The sequence below is a fragment of the Solea solea genome, chromosome 8 (genome assembly GCF_958295425.1).
Source record: "Solea solea chromosome 8, fSolSol10.1, whole genome shotgun sequence".
In the NCBI taxonomy this organism is placed as follows: Eukaryota; Metazoa; Chordata; class Actinopteri; order Pleuronectiformes; family Soleidae; genus Solea; species Solea solea.
Window position 1 is genome coordinate 19,471,170 of NC_081141.1, and position 13,397 is coordinate 19,484,566.

General features: G+C 40.5%; 1 protein-coding gene across 3 annotated transcripts in view; it reads left to right on the forward strand.

Annotated features, from left to right (window-relative positions):
• frmd3 (FERM domain containing 3) overlaps nt 1-13,397 on the forward strand; it is a 48,464-nt gene that overhangs the window by 20,468 nt on the left and 14,599 nt on the right. For 2 of the 3 annotated variants that reach the window (XM_058635184.1, XM_058635186.1), the window contains exons 6-13: nt 611-734; nt 3,353-3,440; nt 4,413-4,501; nt 5,366-5,429; nt 8,253-8,341; nt 10,117-10,191; nt 12,241-12,309; nt 12,415-12,539. In XM_058635184.1, coding sequence (XP_058491167.1) covers nt 611-734; nt 3,353-3,440; nt 4,413-4,501; nt 5,366-5,429; nt 8,253-8,341; nt 10,117-10,191; nt 12,241-12,309; nt 12,415-12,539 — 723 coding nt within the window. The remainder of the gene's footprint in view (nt 1-610; nt 735-3,352; nt 3,441-4,412; nt 4,502-5,365; nt 5,430-8,252; nt 8,342-10,116; nt 10,192-12,240; nt 12,310-12,414; nt 12,540-13,397) is intronic. The other variant, XM_058635185.1, reaches the window with a different exon arrangement.

Below are 13,397 nucleotides of genomic sequence, written 5' to 3' on the forward strand. Positions count from 1 at the left end.
ACCTGTTTTGAATATAAGATTTACATCATATTTAAGGCCAAAACAAAGAAAAACTTTTAAATAACCCTTAAACCAGTCCCTCTGCTTGTCTGCTCTCTGACTTTGGCTGCTTTGAAACACCCGTTAATTCCTACTTTAATCTTAAATCACAGCAGCAGAGCCACTTGCTTTCACAAGGGTTACGAGAGGAATTAGCTGTATCACATATGTGAGCCCTTGTGGCTAATATACAAATTGCTGATCTGCACGAACCCTTCTGATGAGATGATTCCCCAGAGACCACATTAGCTGCGCTCTTTAACAAGGGCAGGTCCTTATCCCACTTTGTTAGGGTGTTGATTATAAAGCCGGAGCATCGTTTGAGGATTATTTTATTTTAATTAAACTTCAAAGGTTTTTGAAGCTTCTTTTATGACGACTAATTAAGGATGGATTTTTTAGAAAGGATTCTATTTTGGTCCGTTTTAACTTCTCGGCACAAAAATAAATCAGTTGATTGAAATGTGAAAAGCGTGGTTTAATGCTATTTTTCTGCAGAAAGATGTGGAGCGTAATATACACGATTCCTAGTGTTTGACCTGTTGCACAAATGATCACTCTCTCACTACAGCTGAACTCGGGGATTATGACCCAGAGGAGCACCCATCAGACTACATCAGCGACTTTAAGCTGTTCCCGAAGCAATCGCTCAAACTGGAGAGGAAGATCATGGAAATACACAAGAATGAACTCAGGTGAATGTGTGAGTGAGTGTGAATGAGTGAGTAAGTGCGGAGGGACATCTTTGTCATGTGTTTACTCTCTGATACTCGCAGACGCATATGCTTGTTCCTGGGATCTGCACATTCAGATTCCACTTGTAATCATTTGCAGAGGAATTAGGCTTGAATTATTCATGTATTTCACTCTCGGTTGGGTTTGCTTGTTTGCTGGGATGTTCTGAATTTTAGATTTTGATCAGAACCAAACTTGCGTGATGGATAGAGTGGAAGAGAAAGTGGAGTGAATGCCTGGAAAAAATTACCTCCCACATGTCTTGCTGCAAGAGTTACAGAACCACATAACTTTATTTATCGCTTAGGGCAATTCAGCTTCCACAGTTTCACCACTCCACACACAACCATTCGTCAAAACACAAATCCAGAGTGCACAAGGAGGCACTATATGACATGTAAGATAAGATAGGATAATACAACACAACACAACACAACACAACACAACATAAGAAGATGAGATAAGATAAGAGGACAGATGAGGACAGGTGAATAGTGAGGACAGGTGACGATGAGGACAGGTGAGTGATGAGAACAGGTGATGATAAGGACAGGTGAATAATGAGGACGGGGAAGATGAGGACAGGTGAGTGATGAGATCAGGTGAATAGTGAGGACAGGTGATGATGAGGACAGGTGAATAATGAGGACAGATGAATGATGAGCACAGGTGAGTGATGAGGACAGGGGAATAGTGAGGACAGGTGAGTGATGAGGACAGGTGAGTGATGAGGACAGGGGAATAGTGAGGGCAGGTGAGTGATGAGGACAGGTTAATGATGAGGACAGGTGATGAGGAGGACAGGGGAATGATGAGGACAGGTGAATTGGCGTTAATTAGGTCCCTGACTGAGTGAGAAAGTCAAGCATTTGTGACCTTTGACCCATTTTGACTGACACATCATGTGTTTACATGTTTTATTTTGTCAGCACTTTCTTTAATTAAAAACAGTTCATGTGAGATTTGTGTCCTCTTGTATCCCCATAAAAACGTCAAGAGTAAATTTTAAACAAGCTACTTTTTTTTTACTTTAACTTGAGTACATTTTTAGACCAGTACTTTTACTTGCACTTAAGTATAAAGTGACCAAAGTAGTGGTACTTTTACTTCCGTCCTCTTTCCACCTCCACTGGGTGGTTGGTAATTATTTCCATCATGGCTGCAGCTCATGAATGAGCATGTGAGCTTTGTGACGGCCACACGCTGTGATTATAGAACATCAAAGCAAAGGCCTTCATTTCCCGCAGAAGCAGCAGATGATGCTCTTCTTTTCTCTGACTGACAGGATTAACAGATTAGTTACTGACTGAGCTGCAGAGCAAGAGACCGCAGGTAGTTTACAAGTACAAGTATGAATTCTATTCACATAGTGAATAACTTCTTTATAATGGATTCAGCCTATTTAATGTTGATTTGTGTGTCTCACATGTTTGAGTATTGCAGGCTTTTCTCTCTGCTATCATGTATTGTTGACGTTCCAGAGGAGGAATGATGCACTGCATGTCGTATTGGTTTAACTTTGCATGTGGCAAATATTTTATTCGGGCTGATTTTCACCCCAGAGAAAGTTTGGCTCGATTCTAGAGGTTTTTTAGGGTCGAGATGAAGAGATGTGCGGAAACACGCTGTGTGATCTGAAATAGAAATGTGAGAACGGTATCTAGTTTGGCAACACATCGACATGATCAGTTACAGCAGCAGCAGAAGCAGCAGCAGCAGAAAGAGTGGATGCATAGACCATGGAGACAAATAGATAATAGAAAAACATGGTCAGGAATATGCATGAAAACAAAAAAACTGCTGAATGAAACATTCATTTTAGGGATGGGAAGAGACCAGTACGAATATCACAAACTCAAGTATGTAAATATGCATTTCTAGTGTTTTTTTTTTTTCTTGTCTGTCTACTGTATATATAGGCTTTTTGGATTGTATCGGATTTTACTGATACTGATACCGATTCCCATCTCCAACGTTTTAATCTTATTTGTTAAAATCCTCTTCTCATCTTGATAGTGGCACATCGAGAGATACAAAATATAAAACATAGGAGGGAAGAGTGCAGTGGAACAATATATAATACTGTACTACAAAAAATACATTGCAGGTTCTATATAAAGTGCACAAATAAGGAATAGGGAAAGGGAAGTAAAAAAAAAATATATGTAATATATGTATATTTACAAGTCAGTATCATTAAAACTGTTGTGACAGCACTCTCTCTTCCTCTCTGCCTTGAATGTTGTGTGCTTAGTGTTTTTAGGGCGGAGCTTTGACACAAGAGCAGACAGGATGTGGAGTGTGTGATGTGATGGTTACAGTCAGTGTAGCCTCTTATTGCAAAGTCACTACCTTTAGGTACATGTTTATCAGTATCTTTTCTGGTACACACAGTAAACAGAAACTGTAATAGCAAAATGTGATTGCACAAAAAAGATAATTACTCTCACTCGCATAGGAGCTTGACACATCATGTTTTCCCTAAGGGAAAAATAGACAATATGTAGATTATTGTTGATTGAGTGTTTGTGTATAGTTTTTGTAACTTTATTTTCCCTTTCCTCTCCTCTGCCCTCAGGGGTCAGAGTGCTGCACTCGCAGAGTTGAGCATGCTCCAAAGGGCTCACAGCCTCGAAACGTACGGAGTTGACCCTCATCCGTGCAAGGTAACGTGACTGAGAAGCCGCAACTGTCGTAGTTAATCCAGTTCAAAATGTTCAGGATTAACCGATATTCGCTGCTCTTTTAAGCCAGAACTTCCACGTCACTGCCATGTTTGTAATCGAGGTTAATTAAGAACGAAACGGCATAATTGTTACATAAAAACTTCATGCCACTTGCAGCCATTTGTTTACGTTAAAGGTAAAGGTGTTGTGGAAGTGCAAACTCAGGCTTCAGTGGAAGGTTTGACGCTTCCAGTCACACACGCACACTGATCTGCGCTCTTTCATTTGCATAATTTCAACTGAACACATGAACAACTTCAGCGACAGCAGTTTTTCCCACAACGCATGATAATAAGTCCAATAGAGACGTGGCGAGTGAGTAAAGGACAAGGACCTCATCACAACATGATTAAAAAATATGTTCTTAAATTGAGTCTGGTGCAGATCAGACCCCTTCATCTGTATCGTGCAGATCTGCAGCAAGGTTATAATAGTTAGGGATTTTTTGTTTTTAAAATGAGTTAGTTTTAATTACTTTTTAGAGTGGGTTTGTTAGTTTTTATTTTTTTGTAAATGCTTAGGTTAGTTTTTATTAGTTTTAGTGTTAGTAGGGTTTTTTGTAATATGGAGTATTTGCCGGGTACAAGATGCAAAAAGGTCATCATAGGTATTCTGTCATTCATTTGTTTCGTGGCAGGAGGCAGATCGACAGAGTGACGGAGTTCTCTCTCACTCACTTTGTGTCAAACTGTATCTCACGCGCTGTTTGTGCTGCTCCGTGTTTCTTGTTGCCGTTTGCTGCAAATTAGAGGCTTGTAGTTTGAAACAAACAAACGAGGTGTTTCGCGTAGGTGGCATTTCCATGGGAAATTATTAATGGCCCACTTGCTTCCCCACGGTTAGCTCACCTGCATCCCATCATGCCATGTGTTTCCTCTCACGCTGTGTGTGTGTGTGTGTGTGTGTTTTCAGGACTTCACAGGCTCCACAGCCTTTCTCGGGTTCACAGCCACCGGTTTCGTGGTCTTCCAGGGAAACAAGAGAATCCACCTCCTCAAATGGTACAAATGTTGGCCTCAAGTCATAAATATAAACCGGGGTATTTCACATCTCAAATGACACTTAGTATAAAGATTATTCGGCTGATCCTCTTTGGATTTAGTTGTCATTTCATCACGTGACCAAATCCCAACTAAGTAAATGAGGGACAAGGAGAATTTCTATGTGGGACAATATGGGACGCACGTTACCAGTGCTGAGAGATAAACACAGGATTAATTGATTTTGTAAAAACTATGGCTTATAAAATATAGAACCAGTCCAGGGTTATTTTTCCCCCCTCACTTTTGATCATTTAGGAGTATTAACATATACAAAATAAGTAGTTAATTAAAGGTAGGGCTAACCCAGAGTGGTTGGAAAAGTATTGGAATTATTAAGTAAAAAGTAATATTTCTAGCGACTCAATTCCAGTTTTACTTAAATGAAAGTGTTGGACAGTCTTATGTCGAGTGACCCCATTTGGAGTTTTTTTTTAAAGTTTATAAATGTTATCTAATTTTAATGATCTGATGATGTTTATGAGCGCTCGTTTTGAAGCGTGTCGCGATGGCATCGTTTGAACTACTTTATGTATCGCTGAGTATCAGGGTTCAACTGTAAATATTTTGGGTGGAAGATTAACTGCGACTGTTAAATAGACACATTGGCGCACATAAACATTATTTATCTAGTGTCAAGTGTGAGTAAAATGCAAGCAAAGCACTTAAATGTAAATGCACTGTATAATTACGTTCTGCTGTTAATAGGTGCATCTATAAAGTAATGTAAATAGTAAAACGGGCCGTTTACGGTACTTTCATCTCACTGTGAGAACAGTAGTTTGTATATTATTCCTCGAGTTGTAATGATGTCATTCTTTGCAGGGTGGACGTCAGCAAGCTGAAGTTTGAAGGAAAGACATTTTACGTCATAGGGATTCAGAAAGAGGTGAGTGCGGTGTCGTCGAGCATGCAGCTTCTCCTCCTCTGCATCGTTATGACTAAAAAAAGAAATAAATGTGTTGTGTAGTTTCTTGCATCACTGTGTAGCCAAGATTATGACATTGATGCAGATGCACAGCTACCGTCTGTTTGCGTTGGTGAATTGAGTAGCTTGTTTCTGACTTGTGTACAATAGTTGTTTTTTTTATTATTTATTTCCCTCCCTCCCTTCTTCTTTTTCCTATCCTCTTCCTTGCCATTATTTGTCATGTCTCATCACTCGAAGAATGTCCTATGAAAATGTACTTCTCTCTCTCACACACACACACACACACACACGCACACTGTGTATGTGTGCCACTGTTTCAGATCTCGGTAACAGGCAGGATTCATTGTAACAGGATGGTGGGTGTGTTACGACTAAGCTCCTCACTCACGTGTCACGTGTCGGCTGCTGTGGCCCAAATATGAGATTCCTTCATGGCAGTGTGGTATTTGATCAATGTAAACGGCGTGACATCTCACCGTGACACATGCAGACACACACGCTTACAGGTGTCTCACATTTGGGGACACAGATTTCACCTCAGTGTGGAGCTGTGTTAGATTCAGAGCATGCCTCGGTGTATTAAACCATGTGTGTGTGTGTGTGTGTGTGTTAACACTTTATTATGCAAGAACTACTGACGTCTGTGTTTCATATTGCTTTGCCGCTAAAATATCCATCCATGTATTTAAAGGCACACTCATTTTTTTAACCCGGGGTGACGAGTCTCATAACTGTATGTCCTCATGACAGAAGCTCAGCTCTCATCTCGCCTTATAGCTCGTCAGTGTCAGTGTTTCTCTTTGTCTGTTTGGCAGCTCATGAATGGCTGAAGGTGCAGTTTTATCTTTGTGTCTCTGTCTTTTCTCTGTGTGTGTGTGTTAACATAATCGTCACTGGTGAGTAAACACAAGGCATAACAATAGCAGCACAAAAACATTGTACTCAAAGGTCCAGTGTGTAAAAATGAGTGACACGTAATGGTGTGAGACCACAGACTGCAACAAACTAAGGACTCCTTCACTCGCCCCTTTCTTCCCCAAGGGTGTCACAGGTAACTATTGCGGGTGTTCAACAAGCAAGTAAATAACTTACTCGGACGCTAAAGTTTTTAAAGTGATTACAAACATACCTACCTGGGTAGTTTCTTCCAATAAAACCTCTTAAATTTTACACATTGGACCTTTAACTTTTCTAAGTGATGCCTCTCCCTACACTGCTGCCCTCAGTTCCCCTCCACCGTTTAACTGGGTGAACCTTTTTCATGTGTTCATTTGTTACTTGTGTCATTTCATCCCTTCATATTTAGCTATAATTCATTTAAAAAAAAAGGAGTGATGTTTCAGATTAGATTATCACATTATCAGTAAATTATAGATTATGTGATATTGTGATGCATAATCTATAACTCTTTATTTCTTCACTGACCTTTGTATGTGTGTGAACGTGTTGGTGTTCACATTATTTTGTGTGAAGAGTTTTCACAGGTGTTAGATTTCAGTCATGTTGTTGTTGTCGTCGTTGTTGTTGTTGTTGTTGTCTGATGTTGTTGTTGTTGTCTGATTTCACTTCATCCTCACTACACTGTTGTTTATCGACTGTTCTGTCCCACTTTGAGCTGGTTTTCTCCGTTCAAACATCTTGTAAACAGTTGTTTTTATTATATTATTTTCACATTTCTGAGTCACTATCTGGTGCTCCAGCTTAGAAGCACATTTTAAAGGCACAGTGTGTAAAATTTTTAGCCACACTTGTAGGTGACGTTGCATGTTACAGATGAATCCCTCACCTCAAACTTCTCTTCTAAGTGTGTTTAACAACCTATGTAGCCTCCAGTTAGCATCGAAACTCAAAAGATGTTTAGTTTGTCCATTGTGGGCTACTGTAAAAACACGGAGGTCCCAAACGGTGGCCTCCATAGAGCTTACCAGACTCCTGATCTAATGTATGGTCATTCTCGGGTAATGGAAAAATAATTCATACAAAATCACATCAACATTTTACACATACAATGTTTGCCATAACCAATGGCTTAGGTTTCATTCTAAACACTGTAGTGCATGATAATGTTTACTTTTTAGAGCCTAGGAGCAATTCAATTAGAATTAAACAATTAGTTAAATTGTTTAAAACACACACTATTTCACACAGACAAAGTGGGACTCGAGACAATTTGTTATTAATGTTTTAATATAGAATTGTGGTTCTTTTTTTTACATGCCTGTGACCAGACACACATGACCACTGCTGCAAAAGTGTTTTATAACTGATGTGTGACACTGAGAGGGCTGAGCAATACAGCTGACAGAGGGTTTTTTCACAATTAAAGGTCCCAATCTTTTGCTTTTTGTCTACAAATCGTAGGTATAAAGTGACGCATGGATCCTCCTGTTTCCTCTCTTCTTCACTCGTTCACCTCCTCCTCCTCCTCGTTGTTGTCGGGCAGCATTGATCTGGGATCATATGACCAGACTCACGGGGACTGAAATCCTGACATTTACAGGAACATAACCTGTCCCTCCTCCTTCTCCTCTTTGTCCATAAAGACCAGTGTTCTGCTTGCAGGCCATTTTACTGCTGAATGCCCACTATATCTGTCCTAACATCTTGCTAAGCTTTTGGCTTTGGGCCTGTGGGTCAGCATTTTGCACAGCTCCCTCTCTTTGTGCTCAGCACTGCTCTTAGTCCTTAGTCACACCTCTTATGGTTACCTCATTTCTCTCCCCCCCTCTCTCTCTCTCTCTCTCACTCTCTCTCTCTCTCCGTCTGTCATTTTCTGTGCAGAAGAAACTGGTGCTGACGTTTCACACGTCAACCCCTGCAGCGTGTAAGCACTTATGGAAGTGTGGAGTGGAGAACCAGGCCTTTTACAAGTGAGCCCCTCTCTCTACATAAGCACTCATACGCACATAACATCCAGGACAGCCATGTTAGGACATGACCTCCATATTAGAGTTTGTCAATCACACACGATGATGAAGGCAGCGACAGATTGTTTGGGTACGACACGTTCACAGTAGCAAGTTTCTCCTGCTTTGTCACATGAGCTCACATTTTTCTTTCTTTTCCTCATTTTTGTATTTTATTTTCATTTTGCTCTAATATTAATTCTTATTTTGCTGTCGTTTTGCACCAATGACCAGAACAAATCACCCATAAATTAGACAAGGAGGCAAACATGTCTGAAAACAGCTTTACTGGTCTTTAATTCAGAGGTGTTTGAGACTGCACAGGATTATTTCAACATTTAGTCCGCTCACCAACAACAAACAAATATAATTAATAACATTAAGTATTCAAAAAAATGTATAAATAAGTATTTTACTGGATTACGGTAAATTTTTAGCACATTTTCACTATTGTAAACATATTTGACTGATACACTGTTGCTGCTATCTTTCACTGGGGAGCAGCTGAATGCTGCAAGGCCCTTTTCTCTGATCTGCAGACCGTTGACACTGGTGTGTCAGGAATAGAAAGAGGCTTGGGGTGAAGAAACATGTGTGAGAATAGAGATTAAACCCGACTTTTGTCTGTCATCATGGGGGACTCGAGGTCTGCGGGGCGAAATGTATACGAATGACCTCGTCGCCGCAGTCAGGGGTCGTTATGCAACGGCAGAGGAAAGTTGCAGCGCTCATGAGAACGGGAGCAAACGGCGCTCGAGGTCTCAGGACTCGAGGAGCATCAAGGACACAAAGTTTTTCTGTTCTGGCTGCAAACCAAAGCACAAAGACATTTACAACATTTATGAGTATAAGTATATGTACATGTACTTTATTTATAGTTGTGTGAGGGTTAATGGAGGAAAATAAGAAACATCCACCTGGGTGAGATTGAGGTCATGTTTATACAGTTCGGGGACTGCTTCATGGTGTCCTTCCTCCTCTAGATTATTAATCCCTCACTGATTTCCTCGCCACTTTTTTATATTTCGTTTGTCTTTTGTTTGTTTTTTTGTTTTTTTTGGATCTTAGCTTTTCTTCTGCAGCATCTGATCATCCTGTCGAAATACCGTACATGCACATCACTATAGAGGACATATGGATGAAGTAATAAACGCCTCCCGGTGTTGCCTGAGCCCGTATTAGCGTGGATATTGACTTCTTAATGACGGCAGCTCGTGTGTCTCTGAGAGGTGGACAGAAGGGGAGTGGATGTCATCTTGGATGTCAGACAAGCATTTGAGCCTCTTAATCGAATCATGGGGAATTGAGTTTGGACTGTAAATGGCAGCCAAGCAGAGCGAGGAGAACATACAGTCTCTATCTTTCTCTGAAACTCAAACTCATGTGTGCGTGTGTGTGTGTGTGTGTGTGTCTCCCTGGCATCATCTCTGCTGCTCTGGAACCTGGTTTCACATGATAAATGAACCTGAATAAAACATGAAGTGTAAACTTTACCTTGACACAGCTTCTTCCTCTTCTGCCTTTTAGGAATCCAATCTACACAAAGAAAAGTCACTGAAGCCACACACTGTAAAAGAAAAGTTTGAGCTGTGCTGTGTTATGAGTTAGTCGCAGAGTTATCGTCACAACCTTTTTCTTTTATATATATATGTATATATATATATATATGTCGTCATGGCCTTGTAATAACGAAGCCCTTTGTGTGCATCTCTTTGTTTCTCCCACCCTCTGTTTGACAGGTGCATCAAGTCGAGTCAGATAAAGACGGTTTCTAGCAGTAACATCTTCTTCAAAGGCAGCAGGTTCAGATACAGGTGAGACACTTTTCAAGTTAGTTTTCAAGAGTGGGTGCATATTTTTTTATTATAGACAATTAGAAATACAGGCAGAAGTTTGACAGTTAAAGTAAAGTACAGGACTGTCCTCCAGTGTGCAGGAATTACGACCCATAGATACGTTTTTAATATAGGCGTAGTATAAATAACAGTAATCTGGTACCTTGGGGGTTGTCATCAAGTAGCTTCGAGTTTGTTTAGTGGTTAAAGCATTATATGTTGATGTGACTGACACAGGTTTTTATTTATTTTGTATGTCATTTTCAACCCTAACCCTAGTTGTGTCTTTTTTTTAGCCCACACCCTAACCACACTAACACTTGTGCGTAGTTGGGTTGAAAATTATCCATCGTTACATTTCAGTTGGACGACAGGTTTGAAAGTCAGTAGGATCTGTGTGTGTTGAGAGAGAAAGGAAAACAAAGTGATGCTACAATTTTAACAGTGACAGTAGGAGAAGATAGAGGATAAATATACAGATATATACATTTTATGTCCATATGAGTGTTCCCTGTCCTCATATCCTTGCCCCTGTCGTATACCAGTGATGTTTGTTCATCTTTCAGCTTGTCCATAAAGTGCATCCATTTGCTGCATCTCCTCGTTAATGAGTATGGTCAGTCTCGGTCGCTGTGGTTTACGGACCCTAATATCACAGGAAAACCACTAATGGAAGTCATGTTAGTCTTGATTTCCATCTCAGACATACTGTAGGAGTTTTTTTTTTCTCCGGGATTATACTTCAGTTCATCAGCTAAAGCAGTGTGGCCCAGAGGTCCATGATGAGTAATGGCGTAGAGTTTGTTCTGAAATATGAGAAATGGTAATTTGTGCAAATGGAAAAAGAGATTTGTGGTGTTGGATCTGTGGATTAATTTAGCATTAGGCAGCACGCAGCGGTGTGACCGTCCCCTGAGCTATCAAGTGCATGTCAACAACCCCAGGTGATAAATTTCACCCGGTAAATTACAACTTACTAACGTACGACTAGTGGGTTGGAAGGTGTGTCTGCCGGCTTTTAATTGAGTGGTCAGAGTCCAGAAACTTAACTTGTCCAACAGTCTGTTAAACCTGCTGAGGAGGAACCTGCCTGCTCAGCTGAAACAAAAATAGTTCTCACTGCAAAAATCACAGGTTGTTATTTTCTGACAGAGACCACTGGTTCTTATACACACTTGTCTCCAACTTGTAGCATTTAAAAAAAAACTTAAAACTTAAAACTTTCAACTTAAAGCAAATGTATAAGATTGACCTCTCAGTTAAAGGCACTTTTGCAAACCAAAAACCTCGAGAAGGTTTGTCCATGTCCTGGATTTAAAGCTGCAGTGCGTGACTTTTGGTGATTAGACGTTTAACGTTGTTTATGTGCCTCTGTTCAGTCTATGTGAACAGAAACGATGTGACATTATTTCTATGCTGCGTCCTTCATCAGTTCTGACCGATGGTGTGTTTGTGTGTGTGTGTGTGCGTACACTGCAGCACAGGGGCGGCTGCTGCTGCTGGAGACAAGAAACATTTATGCTGTCAAAATGCTGAACAAGTGGGTTTTTCCGAGCCGTGAAATCCACTTCTGAATTATCACTATTTGTGGCCGCCTCCTTGCGCTCTCAATCACACTTTAAACTGTTTGCAGTGCCTCAGTATACTCGGCCAAAGTCGCTGTTGCCTCCGTCTGTCTTGACATTAAATAAATCACTTCCTGTTTGCAGTATTGGAATGACATCAGGCGACGTGAAATCTAGAAATTGGACTATCCAAAGAAACGTTGAAACTTTGAAAGCGGACCAAATAGAAAGTACCCTTAATCAGTATTGTGTAAACTCATTTGGTTTGAATGCAACAGGCATGTGTTTAAATTAAAAATGTACGCACTGCAGCTTTAAAACAAAAGCTGACTGATTCTTATTCTTATTGACCATTGTATGCACAGTGTTTGTGGTTTCTTATTCTTATGAGAAGCACTTTTTCTTAATTCTTAATCAGGAGAAACCTCTTTCTACAGCAAATTGCTTCTGTTTTTCTTGTTAGTGGAAAAGTAGCCAAGGAGGTGATTGAAGCCAGTTCTAAGATCCAGAGAGAGCCACCAGACGTGTGCAGGTAAGCACCAGTTTAAAATCCCTCACACAATTAGAGAAGTGGTCATTGCCTGTTGCTTATTTAAAGTAATGAGCTTGTTGTTGTTGTTGTCGTCTGTGTTTTCAGAGCCCAGTTTGGACAGAGTCGAAGTTTTAACTCACTGAGCCATAAAAACCTCATCATGAACATGGAGCCTCTGGTTCCTGCACTGCCCTCAACTAACGAATACGAAGAGACTGCCACAGACAATGGTAGGATATTACACCCACACACACACACATACACACACCCACACACACACACGGCTCTGCCACAGCACAGACCTGTGGAAAGGCTCATGTGGTCTCCCTTGTGTAGGAAGAAGCACATGCACAAACGTGCATTAATTGAGCAGCTGATGCTTCCATCCCTCCATCAGTCTTGTCTCCCTGGAGACACTGATCACAGCACGCTAAAAATACCCTCCCCATGATCCACGCCAAGGATACCACCATATCTGTGTGTGTGTGGGAAGGGGGTGTCCATGTGTTTGACACTGCGCGTTTTACGGTGTGTGTGTGAGAGAGAGAGAGAGACGTCACGGAAGCAGAGCCACAGACCCAGCTTGTGTTCTCATCGAGTAAAAGTCAATTAGAAGTTACAGCGCTTGTTTGGCTCCGGGCAGTCTGTCTCTGTTTACGCATGTGCACACAGCTGCATGCACAGGCACGCTCTCTGTCGTCGTAGTTTTTCTTTTCTTGTTTTTCTTAGTTTGTGAATCTTCATCCAGTGGTTGAATCATAGAAATGCAAACCAAGAACATACAGACAGTACATGGACTTATCGACTGCAGTTTATCTGTGTGTGAGACTGTAAGATAACTTTTGCTGTTCCACATTTTAATGAACATATTTAGGTTACATTTTTCATCACACTATCAGACAATCATACAAGGACTGAATGATTTTGAATATTATATATTTAATATCTTTGGACAAGAGTTGTAATCATTTAAAATGATTACTTTATGATATTTGTGCAGATCTGTGAGAAACAAAGATGTTCCCTTCAGTCTGCAGAATAAGATGTCTATATATCAGCATAGTAATTCATCTAAAATTAGATTACAC